This window comes from Panthera tigris, chromosome B2 (assembly GCF_018350195.1).
Source record: "Panthera tigris isolate Pti1 chromosome B2, P.tigris_Pti1_mat1.1, whole genome shotgun sequence".
Taxonomy (NCBI): domain Eukaryota; kingdom Metazoa; phylum Chordata; class Mammalia; order Carnivora; family Felidae; genus Panthera; species Panthera tigris.
The window spans coordinates 5,598,483-5,625,736 of NC_056664.1; the positions used below are offsets into that span (position 1 = coordinate 5,598,483).

At 44.4% G+C, this 27,254-nt stretch overlaps 1 protein-coding gene across 1 annotated transcript in view; it reads left to right on the plus strand.

Moving 5' to 3' along the window:
- The window catches only part of DCDC2 (doublecortin domain containing 2), a 163,946-nt gene that overhangs the window by 115,256 nt on the left and 21,436 nt on the right, over window positions 1–27,254 (plus strand). Inside the window, exon 9 of the mRNA XM_042985606.1 lies at window positions 21,852–21,952. Within this exon, the coding sequence (XP_042841540.1) occupies window positions 21,852–21,952 (101 nt within the window). The remainder of the gene's footprint in view (window positions 1–21,851; window positions 21,953–27,254) is intronic.

Below are 27,254 nucleotides of genomic sequence, written 5' to 3' on the forward strand. Positions count from 1 at the left end.
AAATTAAAAATATGTTTCTTATGAATATGGTCTGTTTGAGGCCAGGTCCACGTCTTTTGTTCGTCTTTGTGTCCTGAATGCTAGTCCAATACCTGCCTGTGTCGCGGCGGGCTGGGGGAGGGGATCAACAAAAGTTTGTCAGTCAGTGGGTGTTCACTTCCAGTTAGAATACAGCTCCACAGCTGGGCGAATATTGTGTGTTAAACTTTTAGAAATCCTTATACAATGGGGAACAGATGTGACAAAGAATAAATGCTTGTTGGCTACTCTGTGATGAAAACTGTAAGCAAGAGAGAAGGGACCAGCAGGAGGCAGGCATGTGGCTTGAATATCAGGTGCAAATGTTTCACCGATGCGTGCTAGTGGGTAGAGTCGTGCTGCATCGTGACTTGGTGTGATGGGCTGCTTTTACTGTTCTGGGGCTGATGGGAGCACATGATTTCCAAGTGGGAAATGAATTGCCAGGATTGGGGGTGGGAGGTATTTATTCACATTGAATTAGGTAGTCAAATTAGAAAAGAACAGGGAGTTTCAGACTTCGCAAAGTGCTGTTGTCTCAGAACATGCATATCCGTGTGTGTGTGTTTGTGTGTGTGTGTGTGTGTGTGTGTGTGTGTGTGTGTGTGTGTGATCGGATGCATGGGACCCCCTGTCTGAGGCTCTCTTTTGTATACGATATAAATAAATCAGGGGCTGGCCAACGTTAGAGGTTACCTACCATTTAAATGAAGAGTTAAAATCTGACTGGCTGGTGTTGCTGACATGTTGTGAAGGGGACCCGGTTGGTGCATTCAGCATGGTTGATGGACTCTGCAGTCAGGTTACCGCTCAGTTTGTAGCGCTCCTTTGTGAACTTCGGTCCATCGTCAGGTGCACGAGTCTGCACACCCACGTGTGTATGCATGCATCGATGTATACACACACACTCATCTGTTTGCGTGCATATTTATGCACTTATGCTGCATACTCTTCCACATCAGGGACAAACTTGTTCATTTATTTGTGTTTCTTCGCCTGTTCTAGACACATCACGTGTAACAAGCTGTTCAGCACACAGCAGATAATGGAGAATTTCTTACTGACAGCCTGATTATCTTCGTACATCTAATTGAAATGGTGCAAACGTTTAGTTCCATTTAATTTTTTTAAGTTTATTTATTTATTTTGAGAGAGAGAGAGAGCATGTGCAAGCAGGGGATGGGCAGAGAGAGAGGGAGAGAATCCCAAGCAGGCTACACATTGTCAGTGCGATGTGGGACTGGAACTCACGAGCTGTGAGATCACGACCTGAGCCGAAACCAAGAGTCAGATGTTTAACCGACTGAACCGCCCAGGTGTCCCTCAATTTAAAAATTTTTTGAAAGCACCCAGAGTCCCCCAGCAGTGATGCACTTACAAGTTTCTGTTGGGGCATAGACGCAGCGGACACTTCTAAACATTTGGGTGTGGTAGGGACCCTCAAATTGGAGGAGGAGACCTGAGGGCAGAAAAAGGCATTTATGACCTAGAAGAAAGGTCTTTGTCCCCAGCGGTCTCCGTGCCGTCTAGTACATGGCTCCAAGAAGAATATTTCTAAAACACATACCTGCCGGAAATACTTAGACACACGTTTACTTTTTTCTCATGTCTATCTTTTCTCATGAGTCTATCTCATGGCTCCGTTAGATGCTAAGGATACAAAGATGAACAGGATGTGGTCCTGTCCCTGAAGATATCCACAGTCCGGTGAGCCAGTTAGTCTGCACGGTCTGGGTGGTCAGGGCTCCCTGTGACAGAGGCAGGTCCGGGATGCTGTGGGGTCACAGAAGAGGAACAGCCAAAGCCAGACCGAGGGAAGTCTTGCGGGAAGCATGGAGAGTCTGGTCGTCGTGAGTGGCTCCCTGCCATCCTTAAGACAGTAGTCCCCAGAGGGAGGCTCACAAGATCTTCACCTTCTGGCTGCATCTGCCTCCTCATTTGCAAGCATCAGCACCCACTGCACGTGTGGGTACACACGTGTGCACGTGCTTACACACCCACCCGCCCAGTGCTTCAGCTAAAGAGAACGGAGGTCATGTTAGTAAACACTCAGGTGTCACTGGCTCCCGTAAAAGAATACTTGACCCCCGACGCCCCCGACGGCTCACCTACAAATCATGCTTCGTCATAACAGAAGCTTTCTTCCTTTTTCGACTTTTGGTGAACACACGGTGGCAAAGCCTGGCCGTGGCCTCCGGAAAGTCCAGTCCGGCGTCACCCCACGTGGTGTCTTTGCCTCCTGCGTCACTGAACACTTGTGGGATCTCGGACAGGTTACTCAAATGACCTCTGTGCCGATTGCCTCCAGTGTAAAACGAGATGACAGTGGTGTCATTATTATCACAGCCCCTTATTAGCTGAGCTAATTTATGCAGAGTGCGTGGTAGAAATCAGGCATGGTGCAGCGTCATTTCACTCCTCTGAAAGCTCTTAAAAAAATCCTCTCCAACTTTGACAGCCTCTTTGACTCTCCTCCTTCGCCTCTGTGTCCTCCTGCCTTCTCCGTGGGCTGCTCCCACTTAGTCTGCCTCCCCTTTGCTCGTAGAGTCTCTAGGTTCCTCAGCTGACCTCCCTGGCGGACATACTGATCCGCCCCCCGGGCTCTCCTGCCCCCGGCTGTCCCCCAGCACAGCTCACATCCCAGCTGCTTCCAGAGTGCTCTTTCTAAAACTCAGACCCTGGCAGCCTCCTCGTCTGGTTAAAACCCTGCCAGGGGCCCCCCTTGACAGGATGGAGCCCCTCTCCCTGGCTCACAAAAGCGCTTCCCCTGCGGGCTTCAGCTGACCCTGCACGACTTCCTTCTCGACATTTCTGGCACGTCGCCTGCAGGCATTTGTCACAGCTCCTCAAAGGAAGCTGACCCGGTGGGCTCTGTACCTTGCGTGCGCCTCTCCTTGAGTGTTCGATGACTCTGTCCTCTGGCACACCACTGTCCCCCGCGTGGATGTCCATCAGATCCCCAGGGCACCTGGCGTGTGGTTTGCATGTGCTGGGGCGAGGGCTGTCTTCTTCCCTGCTTCCTCGGCGGCCGAAGGACAGCCACAGCCGTGGGTGCAGTGTTGGTGCTCAGACAGTGGACAAGTGAGCGAACGGATGCCCCCTCGGAAGGGCTCATGAACTGCAGAGCCATTCCCAGGGGACTCTGGCGATGCCCATCCCGTCGCTGCCCTCTGCCCTTCAGGGAGAGACCTTGCCACAGTCTTTCTCCTTCTCTTTGCTGAGAGGGCCGGTGGGAACCTGCATGCTGTGTGGGCATCTACAGATGATCCAGACTGTCTCCATCCTGTGTGTTAAGAGGAAGGTAAGGGGTGAGGTCAGGATCACTTGGCACATCAGACAGAGCCACGTCTCACTTTTATTTCCCACCGGCGGGAAAGCTCGGTACAGTGAAGCTTAAGAACAGCTTTCACTCTTAAACTCCCTCAAATGAGTAGTAGTCTGAACCGTTTCCTCTCTGTCACTTTTGCTTTCCTTTTGTGAGTGCCGGGGTGATGGTTACCTAAGCGCGTATGGTGGGCAATGATAGCCGCACATCCTCAGGCACAGCATGATTTATGAAAAAGCCTGGTTGGGGGAGCCTGGGTGGTTCAGTTGGTTAGGCTTCCAACTCTTGATTTTGGCTCAGTTCGTGATCTTGGGTTCATGGGATCAAGTTCCACATTGGGCTCTGTGCTGATAGTGTGGAACCTGCCTGGGATTCTCTCTCTCCCTCTCCACACCTCCCCTGCTCATGCATGTCTCTGCCTCTGTCTCTCTCTCTCTCTCAAAATAAATAAATACTCATTTAAGAAAACAAAACAAAACAAAAAAAACCTGGTTGGCGTGATCCCTTATGCAGTACAATTTATAGCTTCCTTTTGCAACTTGATAAATTCAGGGAAGTTCATCTGATGTGCAACAGATTTACGTAGATGATTTATTCAGTGCAAGTATTTCTTTCTTTATGCATTTATTTCCTCAGTTAATTAATTAGCCAGTGTATTCCATCTCCGACAATTCAGTGACCTTCCCGAAGTTAAGGTAAAATTGTTGCAACCTGCGTGAATGTTGTAAAGTATGTAAGTTGGGAAAGAGGGCGAGCTGTGCAGGTGCTGAGTCAGCCCCACCCACGTGTGCACATGACGGCTGGTCTGCCTCTGCTTCCTTGGCGTGTGGTTCCCTCTTCTGGCTTTGAAATTTGTTTATTTATTTTGAGAGAGAGAGAGAGCCAGAGAGAGAGAGTGAACAGGGGAGAGGGGCAGAGAGGGAGAGGGAGAGAGAATCCCAAGCAGGCTCCTCTGTCAGCAGAGACCCCAATGTGGGACTCAATCCCATGAACTGTGAGATCGTGACCTGAGCCCAAATCGAGAGTCGGATGCTCAACCAACTGGGTCACCCAGCCGCCCTCATCTTCTGGCTTTAAAATGTGCCTCTTACATTGTCCGTAAGAATAACGTGTAATACATTTAAATGTAAAGTTGGACTGTTGAACATTTTTTTGAAAAGCATTCAGAATGAAGTCAATCCAGCTAGACACAGTTTCAATATTATGAGCTCCCTCTTTATTTAAAAGCTTTTTTCGAATGTTCTCTAATAGAGGTTTGCCAGATTCCATTTAAACCCAGCTGTGGGAATCATCAATGTGTGCTAAATTCATGTGGCCACTGACTTTTCGAAAAGAAATATGTTGATTTTTTTTTTTTTTGATATACATACATAGGAGTACTCCTGGGAAAATACACACTTTCATCATTACCTTTTTTTTCCATAAAATGTCAGCTTCCTGTCCCCCCCCCTCCAAAGGAACATATATTCCAATAAGCAAATATGATTGGAAATAAAAATAGCTTTGATGATGATGGACCTTTGTGACTTCGCTGTTGAAACAGGTGTTTAGTATTTTGATTGTTTTCATTTCGTAGTCTTGCGTTATTCTGTTGCTTGATGGGCTAGTTACACACTACTATAGCTATAGCTCAAACTTGTTAACGCTTTCCTTATTTTTAACTCTCCTTCCAGTGAAAAAGAATATATATATCATTGGAGGAACATCTAAGGAAAACAGATGGTTTTTCACAATTTCTTGACTCTGAAATTAAATCTCCTGCTTTTCACTTTGGAGCTAAGAATGAAATTGTTACAAATGTTCTCATATGGGTATCTGTGCCTGTAATGGTCCTACCCCAGGTGAGTGTTTTTATCAGCACCAGATTTCTGGTACCATCAGGTATTAAACCTGTGGTTATTCTGGCAAATTAGGACTTTGATGGAAGGGTTCCAACAGTTAAGTCAGGAAAATACATAGTTTCACTCCACATGGAAGAAGAATTATCCTGAAAGATGGCTGGAAGATTCAATAATAGGTTAAGATTTTTTTAAGTTTTGAGAGAGAGAGAGAGCATGAGCAGAGGAGGTGCAGAGAGAGAGGGAGACACAGAATACAAAGCAGGCTCCAGGCTCTGACCTGTCAGCACAGAGCCCGATGCGGGGCTTGAACCCATGAACTGTGAGATCGGGACCTGAGCCGAAATCAAGAGTCAGACAGTTAAGCGACTGAGCCACCCAGGCACCTCAGATTAAGATGTTTAAAAGAAAAGCTCACAGAGAGAGTCTTCAGCTTTCCGTCCATGAAGGTGAAAGCAGATGAAACTTCTTTCTTTCTCCAAACTGCCTGCAGGGCCACACATCAGACTCAAACTCATGCTTTGCGTTCTGTGCCTGAATTGCCAACACTTTTAAATCGACACCCCTCAGTTCCCTTTTGTTCCTGCAAGGGTTAATGGCTTACACCTTCCTCCAGGTCTGATTTATTCTCCAAAGAGTATTCTCCCTCTCATTTGTTTTCCCAGAATGGTCTCAGGAGCACTCCCCTTCCCCCCTCAGGCCCCTCCACTCCCCCCCCCCCCCCCACCAGGCCTCTATTTCCATTCTTCACTTTTGCATTTGTTCTCCTCCTCTGTCACTTAGAAGGCAGCCTGGACATTCAGAATTAAAACAGCTCTCCACTGTGACTCCTAAAACATTTGTTCCAGGTTGGTCCAGTGGGTGTGATTTGCAGTTGATGACCTTCATGGTGGCGATGCTTTTTTCCAAGGTGGGTGTCATTTACAAGGCACCATGATGGGTGACACTTGGGCCTTGGGCCTGGCTCTGAGCAGCCTTGGGCAAGTTATTATTTAAACCTCAGGTTCCTTACCCATAAAGTAGCATAAAAGTGCTTACTTCACAGGGTGGTTGTGAGGAATGTGCTCCACGTATATGTTAGGCGTTCAGAACAGCCAGGTCCCTTGCCCTAGTCCTGGCTCCATATTGAGCTCTGTGTGCAGCCCAACCTTGTGTTGTGAGTATGGGAGGCGTGAAGTGAGTTTGAAGCCCTCTCCTCTGGGTGACAGTAATTGCCTATCGTGTGGTACTGTTAGGATAGGGAGTGAAAGTATGAAACGTTCAGAGAAGGGGAAGACTTCTGGGGAGGTGGCCGTTGACTTCCGCCTTGAAAGGAAGGGTGGGCAGGCAGTGTGGCCGTGCAGTGGTGATGTGAACAGAGGTGCAGAGGTGAAGAGGAGATGGGGTGCTTCAGGCCTCTAGAAATTGGGCAGAGGTGTGTAGAACATAGTGGGGAGCAGGAATTCGAGAAACCATGTTGCCCTGTTTCAGTGGATTGTCTTTCAGGGTGGCAAGGAGAGAGAATTTTTATGCCTTTGATTTTCTCCAGTGTAGTGAAGGGCTTCCTAAGTTTTCCGTGACCCACAGTATGAAAAAAACTGTACGTCGTGATCTAGTACATGCACATACGCTTATACGTATTTGTCTCGTGAAACAAAAGTTGTGTGAAATAGCCGTTACCGTTCCTCTGTGTCTGCACGGCGCCGCCTAAATGTGAGGGTCCAGTGCACGACGAGAGTGCAGCGCCTTTTGTCCAAAGAGCAGGACAAAAGTGCCGTGGAAAATCCTTAAACATACTTTTCCTCACTCCCGTGGTCTTTCTCCTTCTCGATGGCGTCTTTCATTTGCTGTCATTGTCATCCTACATAGAGAAGGAGCAAAAATTTTAACTAAGGTGAACGCCCCCATTTGTCTTTACGTCGCGCAGTGTCGAGTTTATGTGCAAAATAGAAGAGCACGTAGCTCACATGTGTCGTCACAGTCATGCAACTTGTGTTTCGGGGCTCGTCCCTGCACGTGCATTTTGCTCTTCTCAGGTGGGTGGAAATACCGTGTTAGGACGCATTCGGGTGCTCACTGCACTTCTCATATACACACGTCGCACCAGTATGCCCTGCCTTCGGTGTGCCGGGGAGGAAGGAAGGCCGGACGAGAAAGTAAACCAGGGTCACCTTCCATTCCCTGCCACCTCCTCATTTTGGCAGAGACGCGTGGCTTCTACAGGGAGGTCCCACAAGGGGGAGCACGCCAGCATGAGCCCTGGTCTTACTTATGTCTCAGTGCCGCCAAGACTCTTTCTTCCCGGGAAGCAAGGTCTGGTTTCAACGGAAAGTGTGGCCTCCAGGGGCCATCACTGAAGCCAGGTGGAATGTTCTTCCTCCAGGGCCCCTGTGCACTCGTGAAGCCCAGGCTGGAGGCACAATCTAGTTCCTGTTTTCTTCTGTTTTACTTGAAAGACACTGGCTGCAACCCAGCAAACTCATGTTGCAGCCCACGAACGGGTCATGCCGGGCACATCAGAAAGCCTGAAGCCTGCAGTTAACCACGGGGTGAATGCAACTTGCTCCAGTCGCTGTATCTGAGCCCTCTTTCCACCATTTGCTGTCTGTGAACTTCAGAACACCTTTGCTTTCTGTCTGTAAGACGCGGGTAGTGTTAGCAGTCATTCCTAAGGTTGTTTTGGGCATTGAATGAGTTTCACGGGTAATGTGCTCAGAACAATGCCTGTCACAAAGTAAGCATCCAAGACCTATGAGCTAATGATCATCATTATTAATATTGTCACTACTGTTATTAATTTGCATCTTGCTGTAGGTAAAAGCTGAAGAAAAAAATGTTTCTTGTCTAGATAATAAGCATTCCTACCCTATTCCAAAATAGACATTTTCTTAGGCTTACCAGTATTTTTGTTTTATCTTGATTCCAAGTATGCAAAACATCTTAATAACCAACCAAAAGTTAGTTCTTACTGACTTAATGCAATGAGAATACATAAAAATTATAGGTTAATGAAAATCCAATGAAAGATTACTTTATTTCTGTTTTCCCCCTCCCCAAGATTAAAACAAGTAGATTATTGGTATTTCTCAATTATCAATTAAGAAAGAAGCAAGGATATTTGAAAGATACCATTCTGGGGGCACCTGGGTGGCTCATCGGTTGAGCCATCTGACTTCCGCCCAGGTCATGATCTTGTGGTTTGTGAGTTCAAGCCCCACATCGGGCTCTGTGCTGACAGCTCAGAGCCTGGAGCCTGCTTCAGATTCTGTGTCATCCTCTTTCTCTGCCCCTTCCCCACTTACACTCTGTCTCTCTCTCTCTCTCTCAAAAATAAATAAACATTTACAAAAAGATACCATTGTGCAAGCCCAAGGATCCGGAATTATTCCATTCGGAATGAAACTGATAGCTGATGAACTTCAGTCACAGGGAAAAATGCTAGAGGAGAGTGTTTTCTATTTTTGGAAAAGTGCAGCATCAATATATTAAAAAAATGTTTTTTAATGTTTATTTTGAGAGAGAGAGAGAGTGTAAGTGGGGGAGAGACAGAGAGAGAGGGAGACACAGAATCCGAAGCAGGCTCCAGGCTCTGAGCTGTCAGCACAGAGCCCATCGCAGGCTCTAACTCATGAGCTGTGAGATCATGACCTGAGCCAAAGTCGGATGCTTAACCGACTGAGCCACCCAGGTGTCCCATAGATTTTTATTATAATACACACTAAGTCTCTAAGTCTCAATACCAAATGAAAGATTATAGAATCTGGCAGATACTCATTCAATATCTGTTATTGGAACAGCATTAAGTCTAAGTGAGCAAAATGCAGACTGATTTGTTTTGATCTGTTTTCTTTCGTGGTTGTTTTGTAAGAAATAGTACTATTTTGTACCTAATCTGTGTATTTCCCATCATTAATTGAAGCTATCAAGATCACTTTTCCCATTGATGGTGTGATATTTTATGTTTCCTTGGTTCTCTCAAATTTTGTACCAAGTGAATATATAGTCACTTTATATCTGAATGTCTATATCACTTGCTGATATGTGGGCATATTTGTGGTTATATAGTCATCTTACGATAGAATCCAGTAGACTCCCGTAAGTGCATTTATCTCAGACTATTTTAAATAAAATTTGGAACATGATAGATACTGCAGAGAAAGACATCTCACACAAAAATTTGTTTTTGTCTACTATTTATTGACGGCATCTCCTTGAATTATAGAGTTTACACATAAAGATAAGCTGAATTGAATATATTGTAACTTACCACTGCATGTTAAGGTGGAAGGGTAACCATCAGTCAAAGCTAAGTTACATCTTTAGCAGGGCATCAATTCTGATCAAAATTTATCATCCTCTCCAGGAATTACTGTGGAGCGGATATAAAACACCTGAAATGCTAAGTGTTTAAGCGATCTCACTTCAGTTGTCTAAGGCAAATGGAAGCATGCGGTCTGTAAAATGTTGGAATGGTTAAATTGAAAATGCCCTCACTCAGATTTAGTGAACAGTTCAGGCATACTACCTGCGCCAAGTAGATGAGATGACAAATTGTCCGATCCCTTTATTCAGAATGACTGATTTGGGCTTATTGGCACATTGCGCTGTGTATCTCCTTACCCTGAGTGAGGACCACAGCTCACAGAATCTCCAGTGCCCGTCTCAGGATTAGATGACTTTGGAAAGCGGTGATAACTTGCTTCATATAATTACAGTGGTATTGGCATTGTCGAGCATAGTATTTTAAAGCATATTGTTGCTGGTAGATGAAAGCACATGTTCGAGTCTTAGATTCTCAAAGGAGTAATTTAGTAATAATTGGGATTAGTAACCAACTTTTTAAAATGCACAGTCCAGTTTCGTGTTTGGGCCGGGTATTCAATCCCTTAAGTCTACACTGTGTTTGTAATTTGGAAACAAATAACTAGAAAAGTTTTTCGGTCTTGCGTCTCAAGTTTCATTGACTGCAGATAGAGTTTGAAAATTTCAAATCCTGGGGCGCCTGGGTGGCTCAGTCTGTTCGGCGTCCGACTTCAACTCAGGTCACGATCTCACGGTCCGTGAGTTCGAGCCCCGCGTCGGGCTCTGGGCTGACGGCTCAGAGCCTGGAGCCTGCTTCGGATTCCGTGTCTCCCTCTCTCTCTGCCCCTCCCCCGCTCATGCTCTGTCTCTCTCTGTCTCAAAAATAAATAAACGTTAAAAAAATTAAAAAAAAAAAAAAAGAAAATTTCAAATCCGCATTTCTCTCCGGTCTTGGGTTTTGGGGATTCCTTGCATGAATTCTTAGTAGTTTTCTGAAGCTAAGGAGTCTTTTATTTCTTTGTCTGAGGTGATTGTTAATGACCATGCTAATTAGGCACGCAAGTTGCAGGTGCCTTGTTTCCTGGGATGGGTTCTGCGTGCAACCTTCTGTCCGTCTGGTCCTGCCGCCTCCTCACCCCAACTCCCTGCAGACAGATTACCATGTTGTAATTCATTCAGGCGGTTTAGCTAAGGTGTGAACTCCAGTAAATGTCTGCATAGCAAGAATGATTGGTATTTTCATGACATACAGTTTCTAGTTACATTTATGTCATCGAGAAGAAGGTGGTCCGCTTTGGTTTAACTTGGGCATGAATGGATGAACTGTTTGAGTTTCTGCAAGAATGATTGGATTTCATTAGATGTGCTCATGCATGGGGGACATAGGCTTAGCAACAGCTTTATGGTGCTGACATCTGTGACAAATTCATTGGAAGGCGAGAGTCAGAAAAGATGGGATTTGACCTCCGTTCAGCCCTTGCTACCTCCGTGGCCTCTGAGTTCGGTTTTATAGGACCTCTCTGCTTCACAGGGAATCATCTGGGAAGAGCGGTCCACACTCCTGTCTTCACTTCTTCACCGCTTTTTCAAACCACACCCCAGTGTAAGCCGGTCTTCATGCTCTACTGAGGTTCCTCTCACCTTGTTGACCGATCACTGGCATGCCAACGTTGGAGGACACTTTACCCATCGCTCCTTTGTTGTTGCTTTCATTTTCCCAGGGCTTCCTGGACAGCTTGCTCATTCGTTTGTTTGTTTCTTTCTTTCTTTCCTTCCTTTTCTTCTTTTCTTTTCTTTTCTTTCTTTCTTTCTCTTTTCTTTTCTTTCTTTCCTCTTCCTTCCATTTTCCTTCCTTTCTTTTCTTTCTTTTCTTTCTTTCTTTCTTTCTTTCTTTCTTTCTTTCTTTCCCTCCTTCTTTTCTTTCTTTCTTTCTTTCTTTCTTTTTTTTCTCTTTTTTTCTTTTCTTTCTTCTTTCTTCCTTCCATCTTCCTTCCATCTTCCTTCCTTCCTTCCTTTCTTCTTTCTTTCCTCTTTCTTTCTTTCTTTCCTCTTCCTTCCTTCTTCCTTCCTCCTTCCTTCCTTCCTTTCTTTCTCTCTCTCTCTCTCTCTCTCTCTCTCTGTCTGTCTCTGTCTCTGTCTCTCTCTCTCTCTCTCTCTCATCCCTGTCCTTATTTGTTGTCAGTCTTTGCACATTCCTCCTCTTCCCATCCCTTAAATGCTGTCTCCTTGAACTTTAGCCCCCAATCATCTTCTCTTCTCATTGCAGGTTATTGTCCAGACCCATGACTTTACATTTTAATTTTTTTTAATGTTTATTTATTCTTGAGAGAGAGGGAGAGACAGACAGAACATGAACAGGGGAGGGGCAGAGCGGGAGAGGGACACAGAATCTGACGCAGGCTCCAGGCTCTGAGCTGTCGGCACAGAGCCCGATGCGGGGCTTGAACTCCCGAGCCGTGAGATCATGACCTGAGCTGAAGTCAGACGCTCAACCGACTGAGCCACCCGGTGCCCCTAGACCCATGACTTTATTTACCAACTGCATTCTGACCGTTCCCGGATCAGTATCCTCCTCCTAGAGCTTTATCCTAGTTAACACGTTTGTATTTCCAGCCACTTACCTTGATGTGTCTGTGGAGATGCTTACCAGGAGACTCCAGCCAGTACATCCAATTCAGAACTCCTCGCCTCCCTTCTCACCACCCACCCCCGCCCCCCTTGTCCTCTGGCTCTCATCCTGGTAAATAGTGCTACTAATCGCTTATGCATCCAGGCTGTAAACCTGAGTCCCCTGTGGCTCTTTCACCTCATCCCTTTCCCTCCAGGCAGTCACGGAGCCCTGCCAGGACAGCCTTGCTTCCCTTGTGTCCACTCTGCCCATCCCTCTGGTGCTGCCTTCACGCGGGACCTACAGGACTGTGCAGACCACAGTCCCCAGAGCAGTGCCTTTCCTGCCACCACAACAGGTGCTGCGGGTTCTGTGCTCTGGACCTGGGGACCTGTCATTCCCTGCCCTAGCTCCCATCCCATTGTGGGAACTCTGCAGGCTACCAGCCTGTGGTAGCTTCCGACCCACATTCCAGCCTTTCCTTCCTACATCTCAGCCAGTCTGCTCACTCTGACCTGATGCCTCCTGCTCGGCAGTGACCTGCGAGAGCACCTTGAGTGATACCTTCCCTATCTCCTCCCTCCACACACACCCTGCCCGGGGTTCCCCAACCCCATCCATCGAGGCAGCCCTCTTTCAGGACAGTGCCCTGCCCCCAGTCCCCCAGAGGGTCTTCATCATCTTTAAGATCAAGTTCAGAGTCTGTTCTATGAGACAAAGTTTTCTTTTTTAATTTATTTTTTGTTTAAAAACATTTCTTTTAATGTTTATTTTTGAGAGAGTACTCTCTCAGTCTCTCCCTCTCCTTCTGTCCCTTCCCTGCTCCTGCATGCTATCTTTCCAAGATAAAAAAAATTAAAGTAAATAAATAAACCACTTATTAAAAAAGTCATGAATTCTATATATTGTAAGTGCATGCTTCATTCTTTGTCACTCTGAATATTAATTTTTTTATTTTTATTTACAAAATTTTTAACATTTATTATTGAGAGACAGAGACGGAGCATGAGCAGGGGAGGGGCAGAGAGAGGGGGAGACACAGAATCCAAAGTAGGCTCCAGGCTCCCAGCTGTCAGCACAGAGCCCGACACGGGGCTGAAACTCATAAACCGTGAGATCATTACCTGAGCCGAAGTCAGACACCTAACCGACTGAGCCACCCAGGTGCCCCTGAATATTACTAATTTTGATAAAAATCTGAAACATGTATCTAAAAAAGATTAATGCAGAAATGTAGGGATAAGAACAAAATTGTCTGTGATCTGGGGTGGTCAACGATAATAATCCTACTTTTAAGTTGTGCTTACACTTGGAAAATTGTGTTGCACCCATTTAAAGCCAAGGTAAAATAACCATGGCGGTTAAGATCAACTCTATGCAAAGAGTTACAGTTGCTTAATAGATGCAAACAGATTTAAACATCAGTTACAGAGCAGTTGATAGTTAATACCCTGGAGAGGAAGTCAGGGAATGGAAAGAAGTCAAATATTTCACCGCGATTGAGAAAACTCAGCTTCCGTCAGTGTATGGATACGGTCATTGTCACGTACTATTCTGAATTGCCAAAGAAGATGAAATCTTGTGATATTCTGGTTTCTGTAAAGAGTTTCCAAGTGAGTTTGTGGGACATGATGAAACATAGGGAGAAGGTCGGCGATTAAAAAACATTTGGGTTACATGGCGGTACCATCTCAGACATGCTCAGAACATTAGCTGCCGTTTGATCTGATTCTTCCCGATGATAATATGATTTAATCTGGGGAAGTGGTGGGAGGACATGGGCTACGTCCCACCGAGGGTCAGGGGCGGGTTGGCCAACGTCCTCTCACGAGGACACGCCGTTGCACGTGGGCCCATTCTTCCTCTCTGCCTCGCTGCTTCCTGAACGTAGGGAGACCGCTTCACCCTGGGCCAGCTTTCCGGAAGCACTTTCTTTAAATTTCAGTAAGATATGATGACAAAAATCTATCTCCACGAAGAGTTATGTATTAGAAACTCAATACATTTCACGTGTGCATGGGGATCCCATTAACGTTAGCTAATGAAGATAACTTCTGTGTCTCCTTGCCAATTTTGATCTTAATTCTGCCTCTGGTAACTGATGTGACAACATAGAAAGAGTGCGTGATTTTTCTTGTAAGTAAGCCTAGGTATTTTTTTCTTCTTAGAGTGTTGTCTTATACACTGAAAGTTACAGACTCCTTGTTTCCCACATTTTTTTTTCACTACTGGGTTTAATGAGCTACATTTTAAAATCAATGTCTTGTTTCTAATTGAGCATTTCTGTATGAGGCAGTCTCAGTAGTAAATCATAGTAAAATGTTTATAGTCACATTAAACTTTTCTTGCTTACATGTAGAGAACTTCCACTTAGTAGGTATCTAATATTTCCATAAAGTACTCAGAACCAGGCATCACTCCATTATTTTTCTTCTTTGCCCCGATAAGTTTCCATTGATTTCAAACACGGAGCACATCAAAATATGGCTTATCATGCTATTTAAAAATAATTTTTAGTAATTCTGGTGAGGAGGTACGCCTTAAACAAGATGGTTGGGCTTAAACACTAATTCTCATCAGTTACTTGCGTGTGTCATTCATCACTTGGTAACTTCTCTTACTCAAGAACGTTAGAGTATTGTGACATTACTCAACTGAAATATCGACACCCTGAAACCGGGAAACCTCTTCATTTCTCCTGTTCTAGTTGTGGAAACTAAACAAACATGAGTGTCTATTTTCCCTTTCTGCAGGGAGACGGATTCCTATTTATTATGAACTCCACAGTGGTGCCGTTTCATTCTTTAGGCAATAAAATTCATAAGGGACAAGTGAAAAATAATTGAGGAGCGTTTTTATTTTTTACCAGCGTCTTTGCTGTTGCTTTACGGTGTAATATACACTAAAAATGTCTCTTTGCGATTCAAACAGGAGAGATTAGAGCTGAATGTGGGTGTGTGTGCATCAGAGCGTTGGATTTGATCCTTAATGTAGTAATTGAATGGGAGCAGTATTGTGTATCAAATTTATCCCTGCTCTTTAGTTTGTTAGCGAATGGTTTTTATTACAGATGTTTTCGGGTAGGGGAAGACATTAAAAAAATTGAATCCCTTTTCTTCTGGCAGATGGGTGGGTGTCGGGGGGGTGGTGCTGGTTTTTGCACCTTGTAGAGGAGTGAGAAAGAGAGGTGATAGCAGGAGAACAAAAAGCAGTGGGTTTACAGGGGCTTTTCTGAACACCCCATCCAGCAGGCGCCTGCAGGAGTCGGAAAGGGGATTTGCCATGGGCTACTGCCCTGATATTCTCTCTAGACCATGACTTTTACTTATTTATTTACTTATTTTATTTTTATTTTTTAATGTTTTTTATTTTATTTTTGAGAGAGAAAGAGCATGAGCAGGGGAGGGGCAGAGAGAGGGAGAGAGAGAGAGAAAGAGAGAGAGAGAGAGAGAGAGATGGGGACAGAGGATCTGAAGCAGGCTGTGCTGACAGCAGTGAGCCCAGTGTGAGGTTTGAACTCACGAACTGAGAGATCATGACCTGAGCTGAAGTGGGGTGCTTAACTGACTGAGCCATCCAGGCGCCCCTAGACCATGACTTTTAGACACATGGTGTATTAGTTTCCTATTGGTGCTGTAACAACTCACCACAAACTGGGCACTTTACGACAACATACAGATTCTTGATATTATAGTCCTGGAGGTCAGAATTCCAAAATGGTCCTCATTGGCCTATAATCAGAGCCCTGGCAGGGCTTTGTTCCTTCTGGAGTCTCTAAGGGGGAAAATTTTTACCCTTGCCTTTTTCAGTTTTCGAAGGTCGTCTACAGTTCACTGGTTTATGTCCCCCTCCATCTCCAAAGCCAGCCATCACCTGGCGAGCCTTTCTCACACGCTGTCACCATGACCCCCATCCTCTTGCCCCTCTCTCTCATTTATGAGGACCTTTGTGATTACACTGGGTCCACGAGAATAATACGGGACAGTCTCCCCATCTCGCGGCCAGCTGATTAGCAACAATAATTCTATCTTGAGCCTTAATTCACCTCTGCCATGCAATGTAGCGCAATGACAGTAACAGGGGATTAGGACATGGGTGTCTTTGGGGGGCTGTTACTTTGCCCACCACAATAGCATACATAGTTGATCCCTGTGTTAGCCACACTCCAGCCTTCTTTCTCTTCAACCTTCATTATCCCCCTCCTCATCCAGATGCTGTACTGCCACCTGTTGGCCAGATGGGGGTATAAACCATGTAAGGGCATGAAGAATTAATCCGCTGGCTCCTGGCTTCTAAATGGCATGCTCCTGGGGTGCTTGGCTAGCTCAGTTGGTGGAGCATGCAAGTCTTGATCTTGGGGTGGTGAGTTTGAACCCCACACTGGGGGTAGAGATTACTTAAAAACAAAGTCTTTAAAAATAGTGAATGAGTGGATGCTCCTTACATTTTATTTCAGTGCAGCAAATATCTTCATTCTCTCAACAAATACCATTTGAACGACTGTGTGCAGAACTCTGTTACATGCTGGAGATACAGCATTAAACGACGGGAGCATGGTACCCGCTCTCTTGGAGCTTATGGTTTGGTGGAGACTGGCAAACACTAAAACAGGAAAATAAACCTGAGAAAATGTCAGCTAGTAGTAGGTGCTAGTCAGAGAATTAAAATACAACAATATTGGGGCACCTGGGTGGCTCAGTCGGTTAAACGTCCGACTTCGGCTCAGGTCATGATCTCGCGGTTTGTGAGTTCGAGCCCCGCGTCGGGGCTCTGTGCTAACGGCTCAGAGCCTGGAGCCTGCTTCTGATTCTGTGTCTCTCCATCTCTCGGCCCCTCCCCTGCTCATGCTCTGTGTCTCTCTGTTTCTCAGTAATAAATAAACGTTAAAAAATAAAAAAAAACAACAATATGAATGACTGGGTGGCTACTGGAATAGGAAGGAGGAGGGTTTCCTGAGATCTGTGTGATAAGGAGCAGCCAGTATTGTGAAAAAAGGGGAAAGAATATTTCAGGGAGAAGGCATAAGAAGTACAAAGGTGGGAATGAACTTTCTGTTGGAGAAGCAGAATGTAGCTGGAGTTTAATGGGCAAAGGGAATGTGATAGGAAGCGTGTGCCAAGAAGGAGGTAAGTACCAGATCACACCCTTGTGAGCCATGGTAAAGACCTTGGGTTCTATGCATGATGGAACGATGTGAGAGTTTCTAAATACTTTTTATCATCTGTTGAGTGCAGTTGGCTATTTTGTGGGGGATGAATTACAGGATAGCAAGAGTTGAAGAAGAGAGATGTTGATGTGTAAGCTTTGCAATTGCCCATCCTGCAGATAATGATGATTAGTCCAAGTTGATAATGGAAATAGGGATAATATTCACAGATTTGGGATATATTTAAAAGGAAATTGAATTGACAAGACAACAATGGAATGGATACATGGAATGAGAGCAAGAAGGAAGTCAGGATAATTCCAAGATTTGGGGATTGAGTGGTACTGCCATTTCCCGGAGTGGGGAATAGAGTTGATGGGCAGTTGGACAGCAGAGGAACAGAGTTCTCTTTTGATGATGTTAAGATGCCCATTTGATATCAAAGGTGAGATGTCAAGTTAGGTAATTGGAGATACAAGTTTGGGGATCTCTGAAGAAGCTGGTACAGATCAGAGAGTCATTGGCCTATGGCTGGTGTTCAAACCATGATCTTGGTGAGCTTGTCTAAGGAGAGTGTGTGAGTAGAGAATAGTGGTCCACCACTTAGAGGGTGGACAGAGAAGGCTGAGTTGGCCAAGGAGACTGAGAAGCAGCAGCCAGCAGCGCTGCTGAAACCCGGAGAGCGAAATGGAGAAATGGAGAGAGAGAGCGCCAGACTCCTAGACTCCAACAGGCAGCCGCACAGGGACAAGGCTGAAAGGCATCACCTGGATGTTGAGGGCACAGGCGTGAGACGTGAGCTAACACCGTGGGCTCTGCAGGCGGGCTGTGATGGCAGTCCCTGCACGGGATGAAGAGGACGTGTGGTAAGGCAGAGTTGGAGATCTCAGTGGAGTTGAGAAGCCAGAGTATTGAGGCCTGGGTGTGGAACGGTTCATCACCTGAGTATTGAAAGCACTCAGGTGATAGATACAGGATGGAGAAGACCGGATTGGGGAGGTTGCCTCTAAAATGAGACATTCAGTGGAGAGACTGGGGATTTATATGAGTTAATCACATAAGTCAAAATTGTATCAAAACCAGGATGTTCACATGCTCAGGGGACATTTTGGAGGAGAAAATTCAATACTTGGCCACGGTGCAGGGGGCAGGGTTAAAGGGGCATAGAGCTAGAGGGGACTCAACATGGGAGAGAGAGATCAAACCAGGAACTTGTCTTTTGACTTAAATTTCAATAAGCATTTCCCGAGGACTTAGTGGGCAGGGCACTGTGCTTATTCCCGGCAAACAAGGACCCATAAGGCAGGAAAGGAGCTACAAGGCATGTACCTGGAAAGATAAATAGCCCATGACTCTGTGACCTTACCCATCGATCAGATGAATGAAATGCACCCTATTCGTTTAAAAACAATTTTTCGTCGTTCAGTATTGTCCCTTAATTGCAGTGTGGTATACCACGTGCAGCAACTTCCTGTGTTAAGATAACATTTAGTGATACGGGAAATGCTCAGGATGTGATTTTAAAGTAAAAAACAGCCTTAGAAAATTATATGTACAGTAAGATTTCACTTTCATGAATGAGTGTGTGCGCACGCGCATCTGTGTGTGTGTGTGTGTGTGTGTGTGTGTGTGTGTGTGTGTGTGTAAGGAGAAGGAGGGAGAGAGAAAGGGAGGGAAAATCTGCTGTCAAATTATTAGAGGTGATTGTCTCTGCATCATGAGGTTAGAAGGATGTTTATTTTCTTCATTTTCCACGTTTTCAAAAATGCAAACATATTATATAAACAGTTCATAATCAGCGCATGCTGTGTGAAAATGTTTTTTCTCTAGAAATTCCTATTTCTCTATTTTTAATTGTATATAACATGTATAGTAAACGTTGAAATCCTAGTAGGCTGTCTCCTATCACAGAGTAATTTTCTAGCTGTTGTTCCTTTTCTTTCCTTTTGTTGCCACTGTTCCTGTGACTTCCCTTCTGACCTTCCCTTCTTGCTCTGCTGCAGGAGACAGACATCAGTTCACTGATGAGCAAGGCCCTCCGCCCATGTCACAGACGCACACCTTTCTCTTTCTGTTCTCTGTGTCGTCACACAGGACAGTGAGTGTTCTTGATTTGTCTCTTTGCCTTTTCTACCCTGTTGGCTGCCATTTTCCATTCCAGCGCCCTTTCAATTTTATTTTATTTGTTACCATTGATTTCATTTTTCTTTTCCGGTGAAATGTTTATTCTGAAACACATCGGTAAGTCATTTGTAGTTCTGGTTGGATACAGTTAAGCATTTCGTTGAATGTGAGTATTTAAGAATATATTCCGTTTGTATCTGTAGGTTGCTCTTGGGAGTGTCTTTGAAAGCAAGTGCAACACATGAATGCTAAAATGTCACCCAAAAAGTCAGGTACTTAGGTCATCACCATAGTGTAGCGTCCTTCTCTGCAGGTTCGACACCAGGGACATTTCGGGGCTGAGTGTGATTGTTGTCTTCTAAAGTAATCCAGAAGGTAGCAGTGAATGTCACACATGCCTGGTTTTCCTTTTAAAACCATACTGGAGATAACATTTGATAAATTGTGCGGCCTGTGTTTCGAAATCTGCCTGTGAACATCCACAAGGTTACGAACTCCACATGTGAATAAGGCAGTATTTATTTCTGTTGTTTCCACCATTGTTGCCTTGAGTTCCAAGGTTCAAGTTCCAAGTCCTTGAGAGACCAATAGCTTACCCAGTCTCTGTTGCCTCCACTTTTGTGGACTGGACTACTCCTTTCCACTTTTCCTCCTTTATGACAGAATAATTGTAAGTTATTTTCCTAGCCCCTTGCAGTGGCTTTCCCTGCACTTTTGTTGGGTCAAGGATGGCTTTGTTCAGTGCACGACCAGAACTCTGTGCATTTATTCCTACATCTGTGAGGACGTCATCGCATTCTCTGTTTCACTTTCTATATTCTTTCTTCTGAGGTGGCTGGGATTTTGGCTGAGATTTCATTGTGGATCCGTGTTCTTGGTTGCAAGACAGGACAGAGTCAGGACATAATCCTTAGATATGCCGTATGGTACATGTCTTTGGGGGAGGATTAGTACTAGTGGTAATGACAATGCCGACATCATCATTGGTAATGGTTTTGTAAGGATTCCTATATACGTGTATATTTTTAATGTTCATGTACCTATAGATGATTTAAGTGAGAAAACCCATGAATGAAAAATTACTCTGGATGGCGTAAGCATACAAGAGCCGATGGAAGAAGGGATCAGTGGGTGGAAAGACTTTGTTGAGTGATAGGAAGGACCAGCCTGGGAGTGAATGATTGCTGTAGATAATCCTCAAAATGAGTTAATCCATGCGAATTAATCTTAGGCATATAATCAGCTTTGAGGGCAGCTGTCTCCTTTTTAAAAAGGAGAGTAGAGCAGCCAATATCTAGTCAAGGTACAAAAAAAAGTAATTAAAAAGGAAAATGGTTTCTCTAGGAGAAACCAGAAGGGCTAAGTGCCCGCAGCCCTTGGATACACCCCCTTTTACAGCGCTTTGTCAGGGAGCCCTACTGGGGGCGTGTGTGCATGTCTGTACAGACGCGCATTGGTCTGCAGGCAACTTGAGAGGATAGTCCACACCTCATTTATACCTTAGGTGGCCACATCGACTGGCACGGTGCCTTTTACATCACTGAGCCTCCACGAATGTAAAAATCTGTTTTACGTTGAATCAAGAGTGACTTTATAACTTGAACACTATGGAGTGTTTTCATGTGACACGTGTCCGGTCACTGTGCTCTGGGAAGCAAGCTTCTATGGGGGAAATAGAGGGGGTTTCAAGACAAAAGGTGAAACCGTACTTGGTACAGTGCAGGGGGTAATCTAGTCCTATAATAGATTAGCAGAGAAGGAGGTGAGTTCTCCATTCCTGGAGATCCTTAAAAATTGGCCAGAGGAAACCTCTGTGAGAAGGGCCGAAGCCTTAAACCTACTCGGGGGGCACGCAGAGAGAATGACAGACGGTTCTGGGATTCTTTGATGATGTGGCCCGGAGGAGACAAGACTGAGGGGAAACAGGAAAACGACTTCAGATACGGAAAACAGCTATCGCTGCTTTCAGTGGGGAAAACAGGTCACGGGAGCTTAACCTAAAGTCTTAGAGATTTAGGTTCCATTTTACACCTAAGGATTTTAAGACCTAGGTTGTGAAAATCCTGCGGAAATCTGCAAAATAAAAGATTGATTTGTGTGAGACCCAGAGTCAGCTCTGTGATTTCTCTTCAGAAAGGAGAGCTTCTAAAACTAGTGTTTTCAGGCACCAAGCATCGTCACTGCTTCCTGGATAGGAGCGGCGAGCAGATAATAGGTGCGAGGTCCTCTCTGTCTAAATACGTCTGCAGGGTTGTGTTACTAAGTCAGCAGCCAGAGGGTGAGAGAGGGGTCTGGGACGCAGCTCTGCCCTGCTGGGTCCACCTCATCTTGGCCACTGTCCCTCTTCCCAGTGTGAAATGCAGAAGAATTGGGGGAGAGGGTACAAAGGGAGCCAAAATACCTATTAGAAAACATGATCTTCGTTAGGTATTTGATTGTAATTTCAGCGTTCAGCCACACGATGTCACAATTGGATTTTGATTTTCGCTGTGCATTTGTCTCCAATAATAGATGAAGGCGTCTTCAAAGCTGGAGCAGAGAGGTCTGAGACACAGGGGGCAGCAGAAGTCCAAGAAGATGAAGATACTCAAGTCGAGATCCCAGTTGATCAGGTAGTCTCCATGTCTTTTTTTTTTTAATATGAAATTTATTGTCAAGTTGGTTTCCATACAACACCCAGTGCTCATCCCAAAAGGTGCCCTCCTCAATACCCATCACCGACCCTCCCCTCCCTCCCACCCCCTATCAACCCTCAGTTGGTTCTCAGTTTTTAAGAGTGTCTTATGCTTTGGCTCTCTCCTTCTCTAACCTCTTTTTTTTTCCCATGTCTTTAAAAATGCGCCTAAACCAATTGTCACTTCTTTCTTTCCAGTCCTGCGTTACCGGCCTCAGGCTGTTCCCACGCAGGTGCTGGTTAAACCCTCTCAGGTAGTCAGGTGGCCAAACAATGTTAAACACAAGACAACACAACACACCTTCAGGTCTTCCTGGTACTCCTACAAAGAGAACAGCCATTTGGACTGTCTTTTTTTATTTTTTGTTGTTTTGGTAATTCTGGAAAAAGATGTAACTTTAATAAATAACATTGAAGAATAAGGTGCATTGGGTAAGCCAGGGGATGCAAAGAGGGAGAAAGTTTGATACAGAAAAAAAATACTGATGGGGTTTTTATCTAGAAAAAAATTCCTCCATTTAGAAAAGGAGTTTGCCTTTCTTTCTTTCTTTCTTTCTTTCTTTCTTTCTTTCTTTCTTTCTTTCTTTCTTTCTTTCTTTCTTTCTTTCTTTCTTTCTTTCTTTCTTTCTTTCTTTCTTTCTTTTCTTTCTTTCTTTCTTTCTTTCTTTCTTTCTTTCTTTCTTTCTTTCTTTCTTTCTTTCTTTCTTTCTTTCTTTCTTTCTTTCTTTCTTTCTTTCTTTCTTTCTTTCTTTCTTTCTTTCTTTCTTTCTTTCTTTCTTTCTTTCTTTCTTTCTTTCTGTTTTGAATGCTGTGATATTCTCTCCTGTAGGGTCTTTGAAATTGCTGTGGTTGGATTTTGGTTTTCATAGAAGAATTGCCTATACAGATGCAACTCAAGTATTTGCTGTGTCTTCTGTTGATTTTCCTTTTAGGCCAACGGAACACTGTATTTGTAAGGGGGAGGGGAGAGGGAGAGAAAGGGAGAGAGAGAAAGAGAGAGAGAGAGAGACTCTGGGTGTGTGTACATGTGCTTGTAGAAGGGATGAGGGAGTGTTAGTGTTCACTAAATGATGCAAGAAATAAGTCAGGTAGGCTTTTTAATACAATTCAAGCAGATTTCTTACATTTCTATATGGAGGATTGGAATTTAGGTTGGGGAGGGGGAAATCATACCCCTGGCTAAAGGGAACAAGAAGTCACTAGGATTTGCCACTTGTCCTTGGACTATTATGTGATATTTCCTTTTCAGAAAGCAAATTTCACAATCCACCAAGTTCCATAGATGATCTTCTCAATTGTATTTGTCCTAGCAGTGTGGCAGTGAGATTGCTACTTGATTATTCTACAGGCATTTTCTGTAAGCATCACCTTCCTGATGAAAAGCCTAATGCGTTAAAAATCACACAGATTTCAAAAATCCAATTTATTACCCAGGATTAGCTACAACTAATAATTTTTTGTAAACTCCAGTTAAAGGTATTTTTTTTCCCCTGAGGGAAAATGGAATTTGAAGTCTTCTGTGAAGCTATAATTAAATGTTACATTTTAAGACAAGGAAGAGTAATCATCATGTGTATACAGCACGTAACAGCTGCCACAAACCAGACTCATTTCTATTCCAAAGCCAAAATGTCAAAAATCAAACCAAATCATACCATTATTACCAGAAGAGAACTCTCTTTGTTAATCACTTAACAAGTTTCAAAATCTGTGATAGGTATTTCTTTATTTAAAAAAAAAATTTAATGTTTATTTATTTATTTATGAGAGAGAGAGAGAGAGAGAGAGAGTGCGCACACGCGCCAACAGGGGAGGGGCACAGAGAGAGGGAGACAGAGAATCCCAAGCAGGCTCTGTGCTGATAGCACAGAGCCTGACGTGGGGCTCAAACTCACGAATCATGAGATCATGACCTGAGCCGAAATCAGGAGGCTGACAGGTAGCCCGCTGAGCCACCCGGGCGCCCTGGTATTTCTTTCTTTGTAAGTTTGGTATCTCAAGGAGCCAACAGAGGGAGCTGGTCTCTGAAACTACCTGAACGGCCTTGGATAAGTGTCCACAGAGCTTGATTTCTCATTCGACTGGAGAGGGCTAGCCTATTGAAATAGAAGTGTGCAGAGTGACTGAGTTAAACAGGTTGGTAAAAGGTGGGCACCGTCCACACACTGATGTCGGTTTGAAGGAAATAAAAACGGGTAACAGAAGGTCAGGCTTACTTTCTTCTTTGACTAGAGCTGGACTTAGCTAGCACATGTGGTTGGAGAGAGATACTTATGGGGTCGAGTCATAGAGTCATTCTCTCCATGGCCCGGAGACCTCTTGCTCCATATCCTAAGCAGCTGTGTTATAAATACTGTGAAGGGCCAAGCGAGGGTGTGGAGAAGTCAGTGTAAAGGTCCGTTACAGTAAGAACAACTCTGAGGTCGCACCCTTGTGGTGTGACCAGGCACTGTACTAGGTGGTTTTGTATTCATACAACTGTGATGACAACCCTGAAACATAGGTCTCATCCCACCTACTTTATATGTAGAAAGAAAATGAGCTCATGTAGATGGGATTGCTTGTCTAGGGTTGTACCGTTATGCAGAGGAGTTGGTATTTGAAAAAAAAACACAACTTTTTAATGTTTACTTATTTTTGAGAGGTAGAGAGACAGAGCGCGAGCGGGGGGGGGGGGGGCGGGCAGAGAGAGAGGGAGACACCGAATCCGAAGCAGGCTCCAGGCTCCCAGCTGTCAGCACAGAGCTCGACGTGGGGCTCAAACCCACGAACTGCGAGATTATGACCTGAGCTGAAGTCGGACGCTGAACCGACTGAGCCACCCAGGTGCCCCAGGAGTTGATATTTGAATACAGGTCTGTCCAATTTCAAAGCATCTGAGTAATCTGGGGGAAGAGTATTAAATGCAAAAAAAAAAAAAGTCAATTATTGGCTTAAAGAAAGAAAAAATTCCTTCGTAAGAAAGGAAATGTAGTCATTGTATATACTACTTGGTTCAGCTGTGAGTGACACTAACATACACTCCCTTTTGGGCCATAGCTATTAACTTCTTTGGACTGATTTCCTATCATCTAAGTGGTTCCTATTAAAGCTTTAGTCAGAGGGCCATGAACAAAGGTGTGCATGTGTGCACGTGTGTGTGGTGGGGGGGGTGGGTATATAATTATCATCCGTAATCGGCCAAGTAATTTGTCTGTGCCTGAAAAGCAGATCAAGTTCTAGAAGTAAATATTGAGGCCTCTGCTGGAAGCCAATTCTCCATGGGTCTCCTGTTTTTGGGCCTAAATTACAAGCAGAGGCACAGAGTGCCTTTGTTCTGGACTATCTTTTCAGGGGTGTTTGAACAACCTTGAAAGACCTAGTGACTTCCTCTGGAACAGTCATTCTCAGTTGGAGACAGTCTTGCCTCTAAGGGCTGTTTGGTAGTTTCTGGGGACATTTGATTGTGACAGTTGAGGGACTACTGGCATCTGCTGGGAAGTGGCCAGGGCGGCTGCTGAATTATCTTGCAATGCAGCCCTCACAACAAAAACCTGTTCAGTCCAGAATGTTAATAGTAGTGAGATTGAGAACGCCTGCCTTGGGGCAAAGGCCTGGTTTGTTTATAGTAAAGGTAATGTCTTCCCGTGGTGCAAAGGGCAGGCAGGTTTACTATCTATCATAAAAGACATGGTGCCATTGAACTGGATGTTCAAAACTAGCTAAAACAGTAAATTTTATGGGATGTATATTTGAGCCCGATGAAAGTATTCAGAAAAAGATTTGGGTTCCCTAAGCTGAGAGTTCTTTCCCTGGAAGGTGAGCCGCTATGTGTATCACCAGCCCCCCTTCCCATTGCCCTGTGGGGGTGAGGCCTTGGGGAGTGGGTGCAAACGGGGATCCTCTGCTGTTGTGAGCAATAAAGTTCGTTGTCCCTGACCCAGAAGTCTTCTGTCTTGTGCCACGTCCGTGAAACCGACGACAGGCTAATGGGTAAGCTTTTAAAATTTCAGACCTCCTGTCGTCCTTGATAGCCTCTGCTGGACGGTGCATGGTGTTTGTGTGCTTAAGTGTGTGTGTAACTGCGGACTAATTCCATCTAAAAGCATGGCTGAATTCTGTTCCCATGTCCAGGCTCTTGTCATTTTTTAGAGACAGGTTAACAATCCTGCATCTAGTGCTACTTCCAAACCCATGGAAAACTGAAGAATGGCACATTAAAAAAAATGGGGAGGCCGGAATAAATATCTTTTCTCAAGACAGAGTTTAGGTCTAACAGGAATAAAGTTTTCTTTTAAAAATTTATTATTATTATTTTTTGTATGCACACTCCAAATCAGTCTTTTTTTCCTAAGCAGTAGAGCAAGTGCCTGACTAACCAATACCTGTGTTAACACCCTGGCACTGATGACTCATGTGTCCTTTGTACATTGATGCTTTTCCAAGCTAAAGAGGCGTGGAATGAGCCTGCTCCTTTATACTGAAGTCCACTGCTTCTGGTAAGTAAAGGCCGGATGGGAGAACCCACCGTCTCAGGAACACAAGCAAATAAATACGTATAAAATAGGCAACGAGCAGTTATATTTTACATTTTGTTCCATTTGAGAGAAGAGGGCAGAAGATAGGGATAGCAGCTTTGGAGTGGTTTTGGATTCTGCTGTAGCTTTCCTCACCCATTTGCAGTTGATTTTGAATAGTAAAATAATGAGAATTACAACATGTTTTTATGCTAAGTAGTTTCATTAAATATCATTGAACCTCTTTCACTAGAGCAGTGAAACCGTTTCTCGTTTTTTTTTTTTTAATTGGAGGTTGTGATACACAGTCTTTATTTATTTATTTAAAACTTACTAAACCCTTAACAGTAAAGTTACACATATAATATTTTTTTGAAGTTTAACAAAGATTATAACAGAAGTAGCAACCACGTGCCTCACCCCTCCCCAGCTGGATTCCTGCTCCACGCAGGTAACCCATTTGAACACACCACTTTGTTCAGAACTCTTTGGTGTCGAACACACTGCTGTATTTCTAATCCATACATCCTTCCTTCCCTTCCACGGTAATGTCTCTGAAATCTTTGGGCCTTTGGGTCTTATAGGCGATCGTATGTCATAGTTTAATTGGCTTTTTTTTTTTTTTAATTTTAAGGGCACATAAAATAATGGAGATCCTTTTACTAGGTGCCATCTCAAATTTGGTATAAAGTAAGTTTTGTGATTGTTCTTTTCAAATTTAGGTATGATTAACTTTATCCCTAA